At 38.1% G+C, this 21,146-nt stretch overlaps 3 protein-coding genes across 3 annotated transcripts in view; 2 read left to right on the top strand and 1 right to left on the bottom strand.

Moving 5' to 3' along the window:
- The first annotated feature begins 671 nt into the window (after positions 1–671).
- On the top strand, positions 672–4,673 carry LOC113144521 (neuronal acetylcholine receptor subunit non-alpha-2-like). Its single transcript, XM_026330638.1, has 5 exons — positions 672–824; positions 2,791–2,835; positions 3,149–3,258; positions 3,479–4,394; positions 4,509–4,673. The coding sequence occupies exons 1-5, from the start codon at positions 702–704 to the stop codon at positions 4,671–4,673; spliced, it is 1,359 nt and encodes a 452-aa protein (XP_026186423.1). The 5' UTR covers positions 672–701.
- A 1,357-nt stretch (positions 4,674–6,030) lies between these two features.
- Positions 6,031–7,080, bottom strand: LOC113144522 (uncharacterized protein C3orf85-like). Its single transcript, XM_026330639.1, has 5 exons — positions 7,032–7,080; positions 6,878–6,923; positions 6,463–6,587; positions 6,252–6,337; positions 6,031–6,160 (listed from the first exon to the last, which is right to left on the bottom strand). The coding sequence occupies exons 2-5, from the start codon at positions 6,909–6,911 to the stop codon at positions 6,082–6,084; spliced, it is 324 nt and encodes a 107-aa protein (XP_026186424.1). The 5' UTR covers positions 6,912–6,923; positions 7,032–7,080; the 3' UTR covers positions 6,031–6,081.
- A 4,122-nt stretch (positions 7,081–11,202) lies between these two features.
- LOC113144745 (neuronal acetylcholine receptor subunit alpha-7-like) overlaps positions 11,203–21,146 on the top strand; it is a 29,751-nt gene continuing 19,807 nt past the window's right edge. Inside the window, exons 1-2 of the mRNA XM_026330970.1 lie at positions 11,203–11,254; positions 11,733–11,911. Coding sequence (XP_026186755.1) covers positions 11,203–11,254; positions 11,733–11,911 — 231 coding nt within the window. The remainder of the gene's footprint in view (positions 11,255–11,732; positions 11,912–21,146) is intronic.

The following is a 21,146-nucleotide window of genomic DNA, read 5'->3' as shown; positions in this document are numbered from 1 at the left end:
AGCGAGGTTGAGGGTTGATACGCTTTCTGCCTCTTCATCATCACACACTCTTTACATCAGCTGTGTCTGAGCAGAGACATCCTATCACCAGGGGACTGACTGATGTGCTGACTGCTCATCTTTTAGTTTTAGTATGTTGTCCAGTAACAGTGAAACACAAGTAAGGACAGTGAGGTATATTTGTGAAAAATGTTAATGCTGAAGATAATAAACCTCAAGATTTTTATATGATAAAGAATCCTGGTGAGGAATATGAAACAAACTGCAAAGTTGTTTACACATGGTCTCAGTTTAAGGGCCATTGTTGAGTACTGTGTGCAACAATTTCAGTATGACAGCACTCTTCTAAAGTATACACTATTGAAGTTAGTGATACTGTTCAAAGCAATTATCTTTGTAAGAAAGTACCCTGAGCTTTCACTTTAGTATCTATATGATGCCACTGCCAATACAGCTATATATGTAGTATAAGGTCCTACAGAGACCAGCTTAGCATTCACTAGTTATGCTGATATTTTAAAGAAAATACATGATAAAGTAGGAGCTAATCAGTTTGTTTTAACCATCTACTTATCGCCCCTTTCCACTGAAATGGCAGATGTCGAGTGTTATTGTTGCGTCACGCTGTAACAATAAGTGGTTATTAATTCAGATTTGTCCTCCTTGTTTCAGCTAAAAAGGAGTTTGTGTCCTTGGCGGAGATGGAGGATGCCTTGCTGAAGAATCTTTTCCAAGGCTACCAGCGCTGGGTCAGGCCCATCCAACGTGCCAATGACACTGTTAAAGTACGCTTTGGACTCAAGATCTCCCAGCTGGTTGATGTGGTGAGCATGAATACATTAATACACATGCACATCCATGCACTTCTGTTTTCATATATTGCCTTCAAACCCTTACTCCAGTAGTATCCAAATCCTACCAATGTCTTTGAAACCACTGGTGCCATTACTGGATCCATTGCTATAAACAAACACACTTTGAATTTTCCACAAATCTCTCAAACATCAGATTCTTTAGATACTGTATTATAGGTCATCATGCTTTAGCATCTTGACTAAAATTCAATGTTCTCCTGTCAGAAACAACCTGCTAGTGCATTTTTGACCTGTTTTTTAAGATTTGTTTAATTAAGAATTAGTGAGCCTCAGAGTGCCTATCTACGAAATTCAATTTTCAGTTCAGTTCAATTCAATTTATTTGTATAGCCCCAAAACACAATAAAACCATCTCAAGACACTTTACATCTATTAAGAAACTGAATATTACCAGTGATATGTTTTAAAAGCAAAAGCGAGTTGTAAGCCCAAACTAGTTTTATGCAAAGACAAGGACTGTCAAAGAAAGTCTTACTCTAAAGAAAAGCATGAGTAAACATGTGAATATATTAAAGAAAGAATAAGAATACTTTTTAAGGTGGGAAGTAAATAGTGTCACTGTCCGTGGTGCTGAAACCAGAGCCCACTGGCTGCACAGACTGTAGCTCTCTCTGGTCCTGAAATAGATTTGGGAAAACTCTCTTCATATCTACAACCTCCACAAGTCTCTCTCTGTAGTGTCCCTTTAATATTTCAGAGGCTTGCTGTGATAGGTGGACATGGTTTAGATGTTCAAGAGGAGAAAATGGAGAAAGCTAATGGAGGAACCACTTTTTATGGCTTAAAATATTCATTTCAACCAGGTTATATTTAAATCTTCATTCTTCCATCTAACACATGTGCTCAGTGATGAATTAAACAAAGCCTTTTCATGGGTTTGCAGAGAAGAGTGATTTGGGTTGATGATCTGTTTGGGTTTAGAAAGAGAGAGAGAGAGAAAAGAGCTAAGCTACATTATGTATGCCCACTGAGTCTCTCTGAGACGCTGCATGGCTCTGTATTAGATTACGGTTCACCTCTGTTCTATGTGATCACCAACACATGCAACTCACTCTGACAGATGAAGCCTGGGCTGGATAAACCAAAGAGCTACATCTTTGAATATGCCTCTTTCACTTTTGCCAGGTTTATTTCTCAGTCTTCATTCTACACTTAACTTCAGTGATGTGGAAACACGCCTTTGTTATCCACTCTTCAGCTCCATATTCCTGTCTTACTCTATTCAACTCTTTCTATATTTATATTACTTCAGCTTGGTCCACTGCACTCTGGTTTCAAGTTACTTTTCCTTGTTTGCGAAGGATGTGGCACAGACAGGTACATTGTATTCTGTCTGATTGCATGGAAAAGGTTGATTTAATTTAGTTTCACCAAGCTTCTCACATGTTTCACTAAATCAAATTTAATGTTCTGAGGAAAGCTCAGATCACAAATGATTTGTTCTGTAAACAAGTTAAATCATAAACAGCTATAAAGATATCTGTGCTGTTTTAAGTTTGACAATGTGCTTAACTTCACACTTGTTCATTTAGATAATCGTAAACAACAGTGTCTGCAGACCTGTTGGTTTGCAAGCTGTTGATGTTTAAATGAAAATTGGCTTGGCAGGATGTAGGCCACTTGCATATGAGCACCTACCAACAAGGTTGTTAATTTGATCATAATTATTGATATGACCAACATTTTTAGAAGAAAACTACATTTGTATAGTTTTTTTAGTTTGTACCATGTACAGCATATATAATGTTATTTGAGTGTGACAGCAAGTTTCCGTTCTGTGTTTTGAATTGTGGTGGTGTAACAACAAATATTCACTCATTGTCATTATCAATACATGTAGATGATGTTGTCATGCTTTTTGGTCAATCCCTCCTATTTAAAATATGTATGTGCATCTGTTCTCTTTGTGTTTTAGGATGAAAAAAACCAGCTGATGACAACGAATGTTTGGCTGTGTCAGGTAGGGAAGACATGATTACAATCAGTCTTATCACTTGAATCAATGAACAACACATTTTATTACTGGACTGGCAGAGCAAGAAAAGGGTCATATATATGTATATGTATATATATATATATATATATATATATATATATATATGTTTGTGTATGTATATAGAAAGAGAGATTCATTACATTTTTGTATTTTTATGTGCAAATGTAGAGTCAGAGGAGACAAATATGGACGATATTGGATGTTTTTATGCTGAAAATGAGTATTAAGTGTTCTAAATAATTACAGCATTTTTTTTTCTGCTGTGTTTATGTACCAGGAGTGGATCGATTACAAGCTACGATGGAATCCAGAGAAATATGGAGGAATCACTTCCATCAGAGTTCCCTCCGAAAATATCTGGCTCCCAGACATCGTCCTCTATGAGAAGTGAGAGTGCTCTCAGATCAGTTTAACCATTCCTAATTGTCAAAGGCTGATGTGATGTGTAACTGTGCATTAGAATGTGCACAGCTCAGTGTGAGAATAAATAAATAATATGAATTTATAAAATAATTCTAATCAGCAAAAACCGATATAGAGGTTTTCAAAATGTGATTCTGGTGCGGGAAAAAAACAACTTTCTGACTTTTGCTTAATGTGTCTTAAGTGCTGATGGGCGGTTTGAGGGCTCCCTGATGACCAAAGCCATTGTCAAGTTCAATGGTGCCATCACCTGGACGCCACCTGCAAGTTATAAATCTGCCTGCACCATGGATGTCACCTTCTTCCCCTTCGACCGTCAAAACTGCTCCATGAAGTTTGGTTCCTGGACCTACGATGGCAACATGGTGGACCTGGTTCTGATGGACAACCAGGTAGATCGGAAGGACTTCTTTGATAATGGGGAGTGGGAGATTCTCAGTGCCACTGGTGCCAAGGGAAACCGTAAGGACGGCATGTACTCATACCCCTTCATCACCTATTCGTTCATCCTGAAGAGGCTGCCGTTGTTCTACACACTCTTCCTCATCATCCCTTGTTTGGGTTTGTCCTTTCTGACTGTCCTGGTGTTTTACCTTCCCTCAGATGAAGGAGAGAAGCTGTCACTCTCTACCTCTGTCCTGGTGTCGCTCACTGTGTTCCTTCTGGTCATAGAGGAAATCATCCCCTCTTCCTCCAAAGTGATCCCCCTCATTGGAGAGTACCTGCTTTTCATCATGATCTTTGTCACACTTTCGATCATCGTCACCGTATTTGTCATAAACGTACACCACCGCTCCTCTGCCACGTACCACCCCATGTCGCCGTGGGTTCGTAATCTTTTTCTTCAGGAACTGCCAAGGTTGCTCTGCATGCGAGGACACACAGACCGCTACCATTATCCAGAACTGGCCCCTGAAAGTCCTGAGGTGAAGCCTCGGTCTGGAGGTCGGAGAGGAGGCCAGAGGACAAACCCTGGTGCCCACCGACAGACAACCTCTGAGGGAAAAGAGGAGGAAGCCTGGGCGACCATGCTGGAGAAGGCCATTTATTCAGTGCGCTACATAAGCAGACATATCCGCAAAGAGCACTTCATTCATGAGGTATGATTATCAGGATCATATTAATTAATAATGAGTCATTAGATTCGCTCTGAGGGTTTAATATTTATTTATGTTGCTATCATAACGTTTTTTTATTCTATCGCCTTTACCCAGGTGGTTCAAGACTGGAAGTTTGTGGCTCAGGTGCTAGACCGGATCTTCCTTTGGGCTTTTCTCACTGTTTCAGTGCTGGGCACCATCCTCATCTTCACTCCAGCTTTGCAGATGTTCCTGAAAATCCCTTCTCCTACTGCAAGTGAGGATCCACCTTCAAACTAGAAGCAATAATACACCTCATTCACAAAAAAAAACACTTACTACTGAGCAAGAGAGATCCACTGTAGGTGCTTTTTAAAGGAGATCTTGGCTTCAGTCTTTGACTTAGGTAGATTTCTTCTATCTATATCTGTATATACAATATGTATAATTTGTATGCATATTATGTTTCAAATTATTATTATTATTATTATATTTTATGTGTAGATAAAAAAAGACAATTGTAGTGCAAACTGATGCAGCCTGTGTTGCTTTTCAACCTGTTAATTGTCATTAAATTCCAAATTCCTATAGTAGCTTCAGGTAGCATACAACTGTCAGCACACTATCACACACAGTACATTACAGTATTTTAGGAAGGTGAATAAGATAGAATTAAACTTGAGAAAATTAGTAAAACACAGCAGTACAGACTTATTGCATTGATTCATGTATTTGAGTTCCTGTTTATCGTTATATGTTTAAGTGATTTTTGCCTTTGATCTGATATTGTAAGAAATGTAATATTTATTGGTACTTTAATGACATTTTAACAACTTTACACACTGATAAGCAATGCCACCACATTGTAACATTTAGCAAAAATATTTGAATTCACTGGCAGAAGAGTGAAGACATTGGGTGACAGTATATATCTGAACTCCTTTTAGGGTTTTTCTGTTAAATACTGTTAACTTACACCTTGTGCATTTGTCCCATCCTTCTCAATTACAATGTTGGCTATATTTTGGTCACTAGTTTGATATTTCACTAAGGAAACATAGTATAAAGTAAGTAAGTAGTTAGTAATGAATTTATGAAATTTTTATGGACAGCTCTTTAAGTTACCAGATCTTTAGAAGTACAGTATTTGTATTGCTCAGATGTACTTCGTCACATTAATAAAGTTGATTTGAATACACAGTCCTTTATTGTCAACCTGTTTGCTTATCATTTATTCAATGAAAATAAAATTTCTCCATAATGTTAGATTCAATGTTTACATAAGAAAAGTTGAGATTATTAGCACAGTAAAAAAAAATAGTGATTACTGAAAAAAAATTGTATTGGTCAATTAATAGGCCTTCTATTACTTTTCAGTACTAAAACTAGATGCATGTTAAAAATATCTAAAAATTACATCACAAGAAATAGAATGAAAATCAAACTCCTTATTTTGCCTCTATAAAAAAGCACAACTGCAGTTTAATTTGTGCTGATTTAAACTTTAATAATAGAATAAAATGTTTGATTTCACATATGATTGTGGAAAAAAACTGCACAAACACTTATAAATGTTTAATATGAACATAGAAAGCACACATATCTGTAGCACTTGCAGCATCTAACTAAACTATTCAGACAATATTTAAATGTATTCCTCATGTCTCAATCCTCATCTCTCATCCTCAGATTTTTCTCTTCCTGATTTCTATCTCTGCCGACCTGTCTGGCTGTCCAGGTGAGCTCGTGCGTTGCGGAGCATCTCCATATACAGCCTGTTGTTTTCACTGCAACATAGCATAAATGAAAGGGAGAACATCTTACTGTAAACTATAAAAAATGCCTGGCACATACTTTGCTGCTGATTATCTCACTCACATTGCAACAGAGCGGTCAAACATCAGGTTGCTCATGTCTATGTAGTACTGAGCGTCTGTTCGAATGGCGGTCCAGTACTCATTAGCCTGAGGAAGAAAGACGCTTTGTCAGAGAAAAACCTCTTTAAGAGCTGGAAAGTCATTTATTAGGTTGAAGTCATGGTCAGATTTGCTCATTCAGTGTATTCACACAATACAGCGGAGTGTTATACCTGTTCCTGAACAGTGTAACCCCACTGGTTTTGTGAGTGATGTGGATCCCAGTATCCTGACTGTCTTTTCATCCTGATGAATCGCTTTGCTTCCTTTTCTTTCATAAAAGAGGCAGCAAACACCCCTAAAACATGATGTTGAAAGCATCAAACAGTTTTTAAAAAGGGACAAAATACCATAAAGAGTTGAGTTGAACCAAATAAATTCAATGCAGTGGCATTTAGCTTTTACATATACAACTAAAAATGAAACACAGATGACACACATTAAACACATAATTCAAAAAGTAGTTTAGTAGTTTTAAAGTAGTTTAGTGATCAAAGTTATTCAGGTAAGTGATACAACTGCTTAGAGCTTCTTTCTGTATATTAATTACATTCATAAACATGCAGTTATGCAAACTGTCAAACTTACCACTTACAAGAGCCAACAGGATTACAAACTTCATGTCTATAAAATACTGAAATACATTTTTAAAAAGTCATAAAGTCAGTAATAATAAGTGTTAAACAAAATGAAGGCAAGATATAGAAGTTATTGAAAGAAATAGAAGAAATCTGAGACTTACCTGCACTGTGAGAGCAGTATGTTTGAGTGTCTGAATATCTTCACAGCTCAGTCTGTCGTCTGAGTTTAAAAAAGAACAAGAGTTTCTTTCATTGGCATTTACCAGGAACCAGAAAGGAATGAGTGGAGTTGAGCATCAGGCCAGAAACTGAAGGCAACCGCTTATCTGAGTGCCAGAGCCCTGACAGACCATCCTCACACACACACACAGACACACACACAGACACACCTAGGTGCTTACCATTAGGAACAGGTCAGGGTGTGTGACTCAGCACAAAGACAGCACTATCTGGGGCTGTAAAATAACTCAATCCAGAATTTATGACAAAGTCTTGGTTTTTTTGACCCACTAAATGTTTGTTTTGATTGGTTAAACTTACATTCATGAGAAAATGTAAAAATTATCTGAAAAGGAACCATATTCATAGCAGCATATGAACAAACAGCATATTTTAGCTTTTTGCTATATTGTTAAATAAAAGCTAGTTATATCAACTTTTCAGATTAGCATTTTAGGCATAAACCTGTTGGAAAGTTGTTGGTGTGAAGGCTCTCTGGAATTATAATTTATGGACTGTTTGTGGTCACCCGCTGTAATAAACATTTCTTCCACTGGGTGGTGTCCTGACCACAGTTACAGCTGGTTGATGTTTTTCTGCTTTTTCAATGTGGGACAGAAATAGGGAACAAATGTTTGTTTTTTCAGAATATACTTGAAGCCTTGTCATTTTATTGAGAAAGCAGAAATGTTCAAAATAGACTTTAGAAAAAATTAAATTAAATTAAATTAAATTAAAAATACCCTGAAGCAGTTCCTGAGAATATTAATATGGCTTCCTTTTTCAAGGTGCTACTCACCCTTTAAAGCAGGAGGCTTCTTGTGAATCTGTGTGATGTAATATTTAAAATGACCACCTGAACAGAAAATAAGACTTGATGCACAGAGACAACGACCTAACAATAAAATGCATTACTCATTTATACTTCTGTTTATTTATCAATCTAAGCCTCTCTAAGTATATGCACATGTATGTAAAAGTGTGTAAATGTCTTTGCATGTGACCCCGTATTCAAGGAACTTTCCACAGTTTTTAATCCATCCACACAGTGCACACATCTCTATATCACTTGTTTTGGTTTAGTTTGGTGTTTTCCAGACTGTGTGACTGAGTGTCTTTCCATCACTCTTGTGTGCACTACAAATCTTTTCCACGTAAGTGTATGTGAGCGGGCTGACCTTTGTTTGACGTCCCATGATATACTCAGTCTCCACAAGTGGACCAGAGACAAATGGCTGGCTGGGAACAGATTCAGGAGGGCCACGGTGCACTTTCTCATGTGAGCAGATAATTAGATATATCCTACCACAAAGCTGATATAAGAAAACCTCATATTAATTATTTTGATAAATACTTTTAGCAATGCAAGTATGCGTGTATGCTTGTCAGTATGCACATACAATTACAGACACACATGTGCATATGCAGAAATGTGGAATCAAATATGCATGCACACGTACACACACACACACACACACACACACACACACGCACACACACCTTGAGTGTGCTCTCTGTCACAGCAAAATCTTTTTTTGCGCCTTCTACACATCAAAGGTAGCGCCGACAAAAACTAAAACTCATGTGACCTCATTCTATCACACACACACATGCACCCATGCTGCATGCACCCTACTGGGATAAGAGAATATTTTCAAATATTTAATTTGGAAACAGGAAGAGGGGGTGAGAAGGATTTTTGAGAAAATATAAGACTGACAGTTTTATACATGCCAGTGTCAACTGGGGTTAGAGGATACTTATTACTGGGTAGTAGTTTTAGCTTTTATATGTAGTCTTCAGTTACAGTACATCCATTTATAAGAACAAGTATCTGTTTGGGGGTTTAGGTTTGTTTCTTGACATTGACATTTCTTTGTTGCAGCCTTTCTTTGTCTTGAGGAAAGAACTGTACCATGAACTTTCTCCCTGATCTTTAATGTTTTAATAAGTCTTGTTTGAATAGGATGTGGCAAAAGTCTTTGCCGAACCTCTACAGTGCTTGTAGAAGTGCCTTTGCTCTGTTATTTTACTTGAAAGTGAATTCTCAGCTGTGACATTTGATTAAAAAAGCCAAGACTCGCTTTCACTTTGAGGTGACAAGTAGATTTATGTTATGTGTGTTTGTACATATTTCCTCTAGTGTGTGTTAGGTATATGCAACACATGGGGGAGAAAAAAAAAATTATTCATGCTGCCACACATTCACTGATTCACTTAGAAAATATACAGATGTGTGTACTTCAGAAGCAGTACAATCATACAATGAACATACAAATGTGATTCATACTCTGACAATTCTTTACATTTATTGATGTCAGAATTTTGTAGTTAAAAGCATTTTCTCAGTATTGTATTTGATGAAGTTTTTCTTTTGTATTTTCTTGTTATATGTGAGTTTTTTCATACATGCCGAAACAAATATGTCACTTTTAAGCATGAGCTATGAGACCTGACTGATCAAAGTTTATTATAAGCCTGACTTCATGGTTAATACAACATAAGATGACTTTTGTGATGTTTGATTTCAGCATCAGTTTAACACTTTGAGCAGTATTTTGTATATAGACATATCATCTGAATGTATTGGGGGGGGGTGAAAGAAAGTAATTCATTTTCATCATGTTACTTGTCTTGTTTGACATGTTGATATACTTGTACTTCAACTGCTGACAGCTTTTAACTTCAATCTTTCTAAAGTTATTGGTAGTTATATCAAAACTTTAAGCTTTTATTGCACAGTTGGCCTGGTGCAGTCGTTTCCAGAATTGGGACCCTAGCAAAATGAGGATAGGTTTAATGTCACTGCCTTTTAACTCACTAGAAGTTTGCCCAGAGAGAGCAAGTACAAGGATGAAGGTTATGATTAGAGGTTTGTCTGAGCCGACTGTGGCTGTCGGCCCACCTACAGCACAGATAGATATAGGATTCAGTACCATATCACATCTAACAGCATAAATCTCCTCTGATGGAGCTCCACGAGACACGTGGGGTATGAAAAATAGCAAGAGACGGTCTAATACCACTGGCACAGACCTTCCTCTTAGATGATACAGCCTTGTTCCATTGAGAGGGGTGAGCAAGAAAAAGGGACCAGGCTGTGAGAACATTTGGAGACGTGCAGTGTTCCCCCTTATTGCCTGTCGGATCCTATTTCTGACTGAAATTATTTATGGACTAGAATAAATAGGTCATTTGATTATGAGCCAGGCTGGCACAAAAAAGAGAGAAGTACGACAAAAATGCAGCTGATGAACCTCTTTGTAACACTAGGAAGTGGGAAATTGCAGTGTGACACACACTGCGCTCATAAAAGAAAGTCTACAGCTGTGAGAGCAGGAGGATTGGATGCTGATCTCTGTCTACCAGGCCTGGTTCTGCCAAGCACAGAGAAAAACAGTCAGATGATTGGTACATATCTTTCCCGTGTAGGTAACTCTGACACTATTTCAAAGGGGTAAATCAACACTGAGTCAGTCCTGCAGGTGTCACTTTGTGGCCACAGAGAAATTTCTTTCTTTATGTTTTCCATCAGCTGTTACATGAATCATCTCACATTTTGGGAAATGCACTTATTTGCTTTCTTTCAATAAGCACAAAATATCTTGTTTGTTTACCCCGCACAGATGCCTGTGTGTCAAAATGGCTGTTTTTTACTATTATTACTATTTTATGGGTGCCAGTGTATTTCTTGGCCAGGAACACTGACCATAAACCCACAGCGTCATTGTTTGTACATAATAAGCAAATGAAAGTGATAATTAATGAGCTTTAGAGTTCCTCTCAGGCAGATTTATTTTCACCTTGGCGCAAAGCCAGGCTAGCTGTTGAAGCCTGTGTAATATATAATGTATAATATACTAATCCAGTTGTAGCTTCATTTTTAAAGTACAGTGCTGTGGGTCTTCCCATCTAACTCTGGGCAAGAAATTGCATTACCTAAAAACTATTACTTTAAGACAAGACTCTCTTGCGCCATCATTGGCTGGAACACGTGAACCACACGCCACAAAGTATTTTATCTATACATTATCAAACTCTGCTTTGTGCTTAAATAAACAAAGTCTGTAAGCGCTCTCACCATATAGGTAGCACATACCCGCACGCTTTTTGATGACGTCATACGCCCCTGCGTTAAATGGAGGTGTGCAAAGCTCGGGGACAGGTGAGCGCACGCGACAAAAACAAACCAATTTATCTAACGTCTATTACAAGTCAATGGAGCTTATCAGGCACTGTCTTGTTACAATATAGATATGTCACTAACAAACACAGGAAGATGTCATTAAAGGATTTAATTGTCACATGAAGTTCGCATGCACTGATGAGGTTTCTGTTATTTGGGAAATGAAAAACAAGTTTTAATAAATTCATAGTTGAATGTTTTGCAACAACATGAAGTAACCGTGTCTAAGGAGCAGAAATGTCTCAGTAGTTAAATTCATTCTTCAGGCTACTTGTGGAGTCAAAAGGAGCCATGTTTGTGGGCAGCTCGGACGCGCGTCCCCGTGGTCTGTGTGTGTGTGTGTGTGAGTGAGGGAATGCTTTTCTGAAGCAGCGTGAACGCGCCGATCTGAACTCCACACTCTTTCGGGTCTTTTTTTTTTTTTTTTTTATCTCACACTCTGTCTCCTTCCTGTTAGGCTCACACCAGCCTCATGTTCCCACCACCGAGCCGGAGCAGATTCCCTGTCTAGCCGACACTGAGAGCCTGCTGCCGCGGCCCGGCAGAGTCCACTCAGCGGTGCCAAGATGCGGTGCCATAAGTTTTGGGGACCGTGCTCTGTTGGATTTTATATTTGGGCGACGCTACTTTTTAAAGGTAGGTTTTGGAAATAGACATTCTTCATGTCTGCGCTGAATGCATCGATTGTATTATTATTATTTTATTCTTTGTTTCTTGTAATGCCCTTTCTTAGTGAGCGCCTGTGCTTGCTTAGATAAACTAAGGGTCTGAAGCACCAATAATATTTCAGACATAACGAGAGATCGGTGTTGAGTTTAGTATTATTCTTAAAGGGATAAATAACAGTTTGTCTGATTGAGTTTTACTAGGATTATGCTTTTTGCTTTGCTTTAGAAACTTAAGGGTTGGTTTTAACCCTGTGATGGTTTGGGATTGGTGTGCTATAGTCATTACTTATGATGAATGGAACCAAGTTGCATTATTTAATGGACTGGTTGAGATGGGACATTTTATTTGAATAATGTTTAAGAATGTTTAAGTTACCAATGACTGATGGAGTGAAATGCACAGTAATTTGTTGTATAAAGTCACTGGATGTTCTGCTGAGTAATACTGACTTCTGGATATTTCGAATGACAATATGCATTAGTTTCAAAATATATTTCTTTCTGGACCTTGAGTGCACCCTTACATTGATTTATTTATTTATTTTTTTATTCCATCTTTAGACAGTCTCTACTTGCATTTATAGTGTGTATGATATGTGGTGTGCACAGCATTAATGTTTGCTCAGTTGAGTGCAGTGTGATGTGCATGCTTGACTTTAATTCTCTCTTAAGCCCCATCCCACCATCATCATCATCATCTGGAACATCTGGGTGGTTTATGTATCAGTTTGTGACACAGCGGCATCTAAATTGTGTGAGTGTGTGTGCGTGCACACATATACATGTTCATATGGGATGTGCATATGTCCACTATTTGCACACATCAAACTTGCCACCTTCCACTGTCATTAACCTCAATGGTCAATGACCATCGTGCTGGGAATGAGAGGATGGACTTTTAATGACTGAAACAAAGGGAGAACAGATAATGAAGATGATTACATGCTAACCAATGATAAGAAGCCATTGTTGTCTTTCACCAACAGTGTTGTCTCATGATGGGACATTGTTGTTTTATGTGTCTTGTCCACTTTCAAAATTGTGAAGGCACTTACAGAAGGCATATATAAAGATGCACAAGTCATGTGGTTTAGCACTGAGCCTCAATGAGTTTAATTGTGGTGCGTCATGTTTGACTGTTGAGTGGAGAATAGATGCTCGTGAGGCTTTGGGCATGGGGATTAAAGAACCAGTGAGCCGCTTGTAGACCCAGTATGTGCACATTCACTGTGCCACTGATAAGCAGCTTTAGTCTGTCAAGGGAAACAGAAGACAATAGCTAAAGCAGGCAATATGTGAGTATTCGCTTCTGTGAAACTGAAACGTGATTTTCTAACAACGCATGCTCCACACAGCCAGACACAGTGGGTCTAGCCCAGACTTACAGTTCTTAACGTCTGTCATTATTAATCAGCTGCATAGTTGAGTACAAAACTACAATCAAGTGATTTTTTTTTTTTTTTTTTTACTGAATTTCACTTAGAAAGGCAGAGACTAGTGAGAGTGATTTTACCTGGTACAGCTGCTATAATAATTTCTGCTTGATTTCATTGCAAAGCCTCATCTCTTTTGATGTCTTCCTCTATCTATCACATTTAGTCTGATTCTGTTTTGCAGACTCTTGAATAGTCTGCCTGCTGCTTATTTTTTCCATGGTCAGCAAAACACTTTCTCAGACTCAAAGCTCTTTAATCATGAAGTTTATGGAAATGGGACTTTTTAATACCCTTGTTCAGCATTTCAGTCATGTGTTAAGATGGTCTAAATGCTGCTGTTCATTCACTGGAAATGCTAAAATCATCAACAGACTAATAATGTAATATTTTACAATTGGGCTTTTTCTAATAATTTTAATAACAAAATTGGCAAATTTAAATTGGGATTATACACCAATTACCAAACTAGTTTAACAAGGATAGAATCTACACTAATTATCCAGTGAATACTACATAAACCATTTTTTTACCACATATTTTATCAGTCACAATTATTAACTCTATTGTGCTCCAGTTGTAGAAGCTATGAAACTTAATGTGAAAACACTGAAAATGATATTAATTCAGTTTTATCATTCATTTATCATTGAACATGAATGAAATTAATCTGATGCTTTTAATTTAAATTGAATTAAAAGTCCTGTTCTGCTGTCTCCCCCCCTCGATCTTTTTCACCATTACTTCATCCATGTTTTCCTTTACTGCCCATCATCTCATGTCTCCACCTTTCTGTCTTGACACCACTTTTTCCCTTCAACATTTTTAACATTACATATATATAGGTATATTTTTTATGTCAGTGACATGGCTTTTTGTCTAGTCTTTGCGACTCTCATCTTCTCACCTCTCTCTCTTTGTCCTGCTCTGTCTCTCCCCTGTTTATCTGTCTGTTTTTTGAAACAGGTTAGGTAATAGGGGAGCCACCTAGGTTAATATGTAGTTTGGAAGCTGCTGAACATCTGGGTAATTCACTGCTGACCTCCCCCAACCGGCTCATTTCCCTACCAAATCATTGATAGTGAAATAATGGGGTGCTAGACCATAGCCAGTGTAGATGTGACCGTAATTTAAATCAGAACACACTTGGTAAGTTTTAGAAGCAGACCTGTGCTTAGATTACACGTTTGCATACCTATGCACAATCACAATAATATATACCATAACAGGGAAGCCAATACAAGTGTCCCCTTGAGTCTCTTATATGCACTTTTTAAACACACATGAATTCCCACACCATAATTCAGCAGCCCATCAAACATTATAGCGTCTAGGTCCCATTATTTCTTTACCTTGGGGAGCTTTTCTTCCAGACAGTTAGGTACAGAACAGCTAAGGTCATGTGTAAGCTGAAGAAGAGATAGATGGCCTCTGTTAAGGTGGCTGCCCATTCACAGGTTAAAGAAAGGATCTGACAGATTACACATTTAAGGGAACTGATTGGCACATTAATGTGAGGACGGCCGCTATTCCAGAGCGACTGCTGCACAGACGTATTATACAATCTTATAAAAAATACAATCTTTGAAGAACATATTTTATATCTGTGAGATACATAGTTTGTCAGTAAATTTTAGATATTTTTTGTGGTTTGTTGCCTTTATTTGATAACGCACAGTAGAGACGGGTAGGAAAGTGTGATGTGGATGCACACCCATGTGCAGCAGCAGCAAAAAGTGCAAAAGGGCTGGCTGAGGTGGAATATGATCAGAGGTTGTGTTGATTAATAAATTCACTCTTAGCCAATCATATTGCTCCTCAGTGCTTTGAATCAACTGTGCTAATCACATTGATGCCATTTCAGTTTTTTCCCCCTGTGTGCTATAAATGGGCACATGGCATAAAATGTGACACTACAGCATTTGTCCTTGAAGAATAAAACATGAGTCGTTGCTTTTGCAAGTTGCAGAGGAGACAGTGACACTGAGGATTGATGAGCTGCTGTAATCAGACTCTCCCACTTAAACTGTTCCTGTGTAGGAGACTGGTGTCAGTTTTATATGATTTAATGAATGTAAACAGGGCAGCAGTGCATTATAGCACTGTTCTCTAAAGTAGCACTTCTCAAATCAGTGGGCGCATATCAACATATGTCCTGTTGCCTTAAGAGGGGCTGCATATACTACAAGAATGACTCATTTATAGATAAATGCAAACTGATTTACCTACTTTTCTACTTTAAATAATCTGCTGTATTTTATATTACAATACATTCACACATTTTACCATTGCACATTATTCTGTCATTGCTGTGCAGTTGCTCTGTGTATTTAGATTTGTAAAATTGCAGCAGTAGTAGCAGCAGACTGATGCTGAGCCACAACCAGACTGTTGAACTGAGGTCTGTTTTCTCAGTGTGACGGCACATGTTCCATCAAAATAACAACAACCTGCTCTGCACTTCCTCATTGGAATGAACCTCCCACCTGTTTGCTTCTGTCCTCCCACCTGTGCATCATGCACTTGGCACCAGACACACCATCACACAGATGGGCAAAGGCTAATCTCAGTGTCACGAAATGACGAAACTCTTGGTATGTTGCTTTGGCTGGTCATTGAACTGCCACAAAATAATCAAGTATAATAATAATAATAATAATAATCAATTATTCTTAATGTAGTCAAAATAAGACCTTTTATTTTATAATGTTCCTGTAGTCATGTATTTTAAAGCAAAATGTACAGTACACACTCCAGTTTTATATGAATTGTGATTGCAAATGAACAATGAACTGAATGTGGTAGTGCCCCACTGTGAGTTTTTAACTCTTGTGTTGAAGTGTAATGTTCCAGTTTCAAGGTGTAACTTATTTTCAGCAAATGCAATATGTGCTATGGATTTTTTTCTCATTCTGTTTCTACCTAAACATATACTCGCACACAAAATGTTTGCGTCATAATGTCTGTGGATGTGTAGCATTCATCATGGTGTTGACTGTCTGGGACCTCAGGGGGTGGCAGTCTGTCAGCAGTTTCTTTGTGTAGCCATTTTCCTCATTCAGTTTCATAGCTCTAGTTTTTCTGTCCCAATGCTTTCTGGGATCAGACCCCTGTTATGTTCCGGCCTGGATAATGGATTTTTATTTTTTACATCAAGTGTTGAGATTTAGCAAGCATGTTTACCGCTGTGTGAAATATGATTATTCCAAGTAATGAGGGGTGCGTTTCACAGTTGCATATGTCATGAATTTATGTACTTCTTTTTCAGAGACAAGCCTCAAAAGAAATTACTGTCAGAATGTAAATTGATGTTGAGGTAAATGGGGGTGAAATAATGTTAATGTTTTTAAAGCATCCCAAATTACTAAATCTTTTCTTCTTGACTCTTGTCGCCATAACACTGTAGTGTTCTTTGTGTTTCATATTCATCAAGATTCATGTTACATTAGGGAGCCTCAGAGGCCCCCAGCTACACTAGATGCTCTGTTAACCGCATGTTCCCAGCTAGTTGTGTTTAACATTGGTAATGTCACTCTAAGCTTTCTAAAGGGAAGTTGTGACACCAGAAATCAGCAGCAACCACCAAAGTGTGGTATGACACTTTTCCGGGACGTGGTTTTATTTCTAAGCAGCATTAGGGTACAGTACAAGAAAAGAAGTTCTAAAAATGTGCTTCGAAGATACCCCTTAGATATGTCTATCCACTTGAAGGAACCATGTACCCATTTAAATGCTGAACCCTCACATTCGCTCAGGTTAAAGTTTAAAAAGGCATTTTGCATTGAATGACAACTGTCTGTTTTGTCATCTTTCTCTCACACTGGATTTTGAAAAAGTATAGGTACAAGTGATTAAAGCAGCTTATATGTCTATCACCGTATGTTTATTATAGGCATGTTAGTGCAGCTTTGTGATGGACTAAGAAAAAAATGCATCCAAAATTCAGTCATTGTGTTTGTTGCTTTCTTATCAGAAATGCTTACAGGACATATATTACCTATTAAAATTCCCATTCATGTCCATTTCCTATAGTCTAATTACAGTACTAATTTCTAATCGGTTATCATGTATCTCTATTAGAAATCTGCCAATGACAGCTGGATTTCCTAACAATATAACAGTACTAAAATTCTGTCTTATGTGATAATAGATTGACTAATCTGCATAGGCATAGGAGATTACTTTGGTAGAAATAGACTGAGGGATAAAGCTTGGACAATGGTTCAGCCTGGATGGGTTTAACTGGGCTCATCAGGGGTACTAAAGCACCATCATGTAAAAGGTGGTCATTTAGTGCTCTGCCTGAAATAGCATTCCTGTTTATTTGTTTGTTTGTTTTGGATGCATGGCTATAAGGTGAGTGTGTGAGTGTGTGAGTGTGTGAGTGTGTGAGTGTGTGAGTGTGTGAGTGTGTGAGTGTGTGAGTGTGTGAGTGTGTGACATAGAGAGACATAGAGAGACAGAGAGAGACAGAGAGAGACAGAGAGAGACAGAGAGAGACAGAGAGAGACAGAGAGAGACAGAGAGAGACAGAGAGAGACAGAGAGAGACAGAGAGAGAGAGACGAAGAGGTTGAATGTGTCCCTCGGGCCATCTGTGTTTGGATAGCCTGTGTCTGATGAGTGTGTTAAGGAGAATCATCTGAACGCATTGACCCAGTAAAAATATTCAGATGGGACAGATTCGCCCAGCTGAATTTTTTGGTTTAATTTTTAATGTTTATTTGTATGTGAGGGATTGTGTGACACAGAGATTTGTATTCGTGTTTTCAAATGCCATCCTAAACAAAGATGTATTTTTGGCTTCACAATGCACACTGTGGTGTTTAGCACACAGTTTACTTTGGCCCTACTTGCCCTTAAGTGACTTTCTATTAAAATCACACCATTTGTTTGCAGATTAGCCTCACTAACCAGTGACAGAATTGAATAGGACGGTGTTTTGCAGGCTTTTTGTTTTCTAACGACCTAATCTGCTGTTGAATTCACGCATTCAATTCAAATAAGAACAAAAGCAGAAAAAAGCAGGTATATTTAGCACAAGCAAAGACTTGGAAAGGAGGTAACAGAGAGACATATATACGAGGGGATATTACAACATTAGGAAAAGGCTTGTGCAGGGATGAAGGCAATGATAGAGGGAGAGATGTGCAGTCAAAATAGAGAAGACTGAAAAATTTATAGTAAAATAGTGAAATAAGGGGTACTGCCAAAAAAAAGGAGTTGGTTTTGAATGATAAAGAAAGATGGTGTAAAGAATTGAAATGAGAGTTTAGGTTATTGCTTATTTATATAGTAGGTTATTGCTCAGTTTTAGTTGCATGTATGTTAAGCTGAAAATGTTCCCTGAACATAAAATAGCAGAACTGCAGGTACGATCCAGTATAAACAGTACAAGAACAAACCAAAATGCACACATCTGCTAAACTAATGTTCACAGATCTGAATATTTTCACGTGCTTAGAGAGTACAGACCATAATTAAGTTTAGAAACATAAACTCAAAATCAGGCAAATATTAATCTTCAAATACACCTCACAGATGGAGGCATTGTGTTGACTTATATTTTTGGTTTCTTTTCAATGGTGGGACACAGTAGTCTCGAATACAGTAGCAGTCTTTAGCAGTCCTCTTCCTTCCACCTGTTGCTTTTTTACAGAGCTCCCATGTGTCTAATTTTAATTTACATTGGCAATGCTATGGAAATGATTCTTACTGGGTGATCTAAACAAAAATAGTCTTTCTTTTTATCAACAGATTCATACTAGCCGTTGTTGTCAGTTTCTTACACAGCCACTATTTTCAATTCTTAAAGTGTTCAGTGTAATCCTATACAAAAACAGTGAGGCAAATTCCAAACACCCACATTATTAAAGTGTTTAGTGTATTGACCACTCAAAAATTTTAACTCAGGGTTGAGAGCCTCTCACTAGTGTAGGTGATCAACAGCCAGGGTGACACATTTATCTCACCACCACAGCACAAAGCATAACACATTAAGATATACACACCAAATTTACATTTCTTCACGTCTTACATTTTTCATTTCCTCTTGATTCTCTTTTATAATCATCTGCACATCTAATATACTTCTAATAAATGTTGATGTCGGGAAAATGTACAGAAAATTGACTTGGTCTCAAAGGAGATCTTGTGAATACGTGCAATGTATTCATATTTTGTGGGGTGCTTTTGAGCTGAAATAAAAGGTCCTCTTGGGTGTTGCTGCCCTCAGGGTCCCAAGGGTGTCCAGAATCTGTCTGACTCTGCTCATTAAACCACAACTAATTCTATTTGTAGACATCCTGGCACTACTGCAGTGTGCTGAGGTTAGATTAACATGCATACATTTGTGTTTACAGCCTAGAAATTTTCAAAAAGAGGAAAACTGAACTTGTCAGTGACTTCATTGAAAAAAATATGAAACAAGAAAAACACAACTTGTTCACTGTTACCTGTAAATATTTGCCGGAAACTATTATTTGCATAAATGCTTTGAACACTGGGGATTAGTTAAGGCAGAAAACTGATGTTGTCCTTGTGGCAGTTTATTAACATAGTGTATTCGACCCATGCTGCACATCACTAGTTCACTCAAAAACTCTGTGGCTGTAAGTTGACTAGTAAAATCCAGTCAGATTCATGGTTCGACCATTAGTACCTGATTCTTCTCACTAAAGCTTTGCTGATACAGGACCTTTGTCACCAAATCAAACCATATAACCCTTTGCAATAATTGGCCAGTTCATTAACTTAAGTGTATGGGACTGAGGATCCTGACCACTTCTCTCAAAGCTGTCCTTTCAGGCATATACTATATAGACAGTAGAACAGCTTTTAATCTTGGCAGAATAACTGAGTGCTGTACTTTGTGCAGCAGCACCTTCATCCACAGTTATTAATTTCTTAACACCTTTTTTTTATTGCTGCGGATTGAGCAGCTCTGCAACAGTGTGTTATCAGGCTATGACTTTTTATTCATAGAGCACAATGATCATTTTTCTAGAGAATGCAGGTACAATCAATGATACTTCCAGACTAGACATTCACTAACACTTTGACTCCATGTTGTGCTAGATATACCTTAAAATGGGAGACAAAGGTGAAAATAATTAAAAAGCTTTTCTGTAAAGTCTTTCATCATATATATTTTTCTTTGTGGTGTGTTGAGATCTCAAATAGATTTTGTATATCACACTGTACTGTTTTATTGTCCTAAGTCCAACTAAAACAAAAGAGAGTAAAGTGAGAATAAACAATATTTTTGGGAGTCTTCTTGACAACTTACCTTCTTTTGTGTTTGCTCTGAGGAACACCTCTCCAGAGTGTTTTCCTCCTTCTTCTCTTCCTTTCGGCTGCTCCCTTCAGGGGTCGCCACAGCGAATCATCTGCCTCCATTTAACCCTATCCTCTGTATCCTCCTCACCCACACCAACTATCCTCATGTCCTCCTTCACTACATCCAAGAACCTCCTCTTTGGTCTTCCTCTAGGCCTCGTTCCTGGCAGCTCTTACCTCAGCATCCTTTTACCAATGTCTTCACTGTCCCTCCTCTGAACATGTCCAAACCATCTCAATCTGGCTTCCCTGGCTTTTTCTCCAAAACATCTAACATGAGCTGTCCCTCTGATGTCCTCATTCCTGATCCTATCCATCCTCATCACTCCCAGAGAGAACCTCAACATCTTCAGCTCTGCTACCTCCAGCTCTGCCTCCTGTCTTTTTCTCAGTGCCACTGTCTCTAAACCAGACAACATTGCTGGTCTCACCA

Source organism: Mastacembelus armatus, chromosome 10 (assembly GCF_900324485.2).
Source record: "Mastacembelus armatus chromosome 10, fMasArm1.2, whole genome shotgun sequence".
Classification (NCBI taxonomy): Eukaryota; Metazoa; Chordata; class Actinopteri; order Synbranchiformes; family Mastacembelidae; genus Mastacembelus; species Mastacembelus armatus.
The sequence above is the reverse complement of the archived record's forward strand: the minus strand, read 5'-3'. Positions and strand labels throughout refer to the sequence as shown.

What these genes read in the sequence shown, in the direction of transcription:
- LOC113144521 (XM_026330638.1), top strand. Translation starts at nt 702, where the DNA reads ATGGAGGATGCCTTGCTGAAGAATCTTTTCCAAGGCTACCAGCGCTGG. An exon ending in TCTCCCAGCTGGTTGATGTG is followed by an intron (nt 825 to 2,790) that starts GTGAGCATGAAT and finishes TTTGTGTTTTAG; the next exon opens with GATGAAAAAAACCAGCTGAT. An exon ending in AAGAGCACTTCATTCATGAG is followed by an intron (nt 4,395 to 4,508) that starts GTATGATTATCA and finishes GCCTTTACCCAG; the next exon opens with GTGGTTCAAGACTGGAAGTT.
- LOC113144522 (XM_026330639.1), bottom strand. Translation starts at nt 6,911, where the DNA reads ATGAAGTTTGTAATCCTGTTGGCTCTTGTAAGTG. An exon ending in CCTGTTGGCTCTTGTAAGTG is followed by an intron (nt 6,588 to 6,877) that starts GTAAGTTTGACA and finishes ATCATGTTTTAG; the next exon opens with GGGTGTTTGCTGCCTCTTTT. An exon ending in GTTACACTGTTCAGGAACAG is followed by an intron (nt 6,338 to 6,462) that starts GTATAACACTCC and finishes TTTCTTCCTCAG; the next exon opens with GCTAATGAGTACTGGACCGC.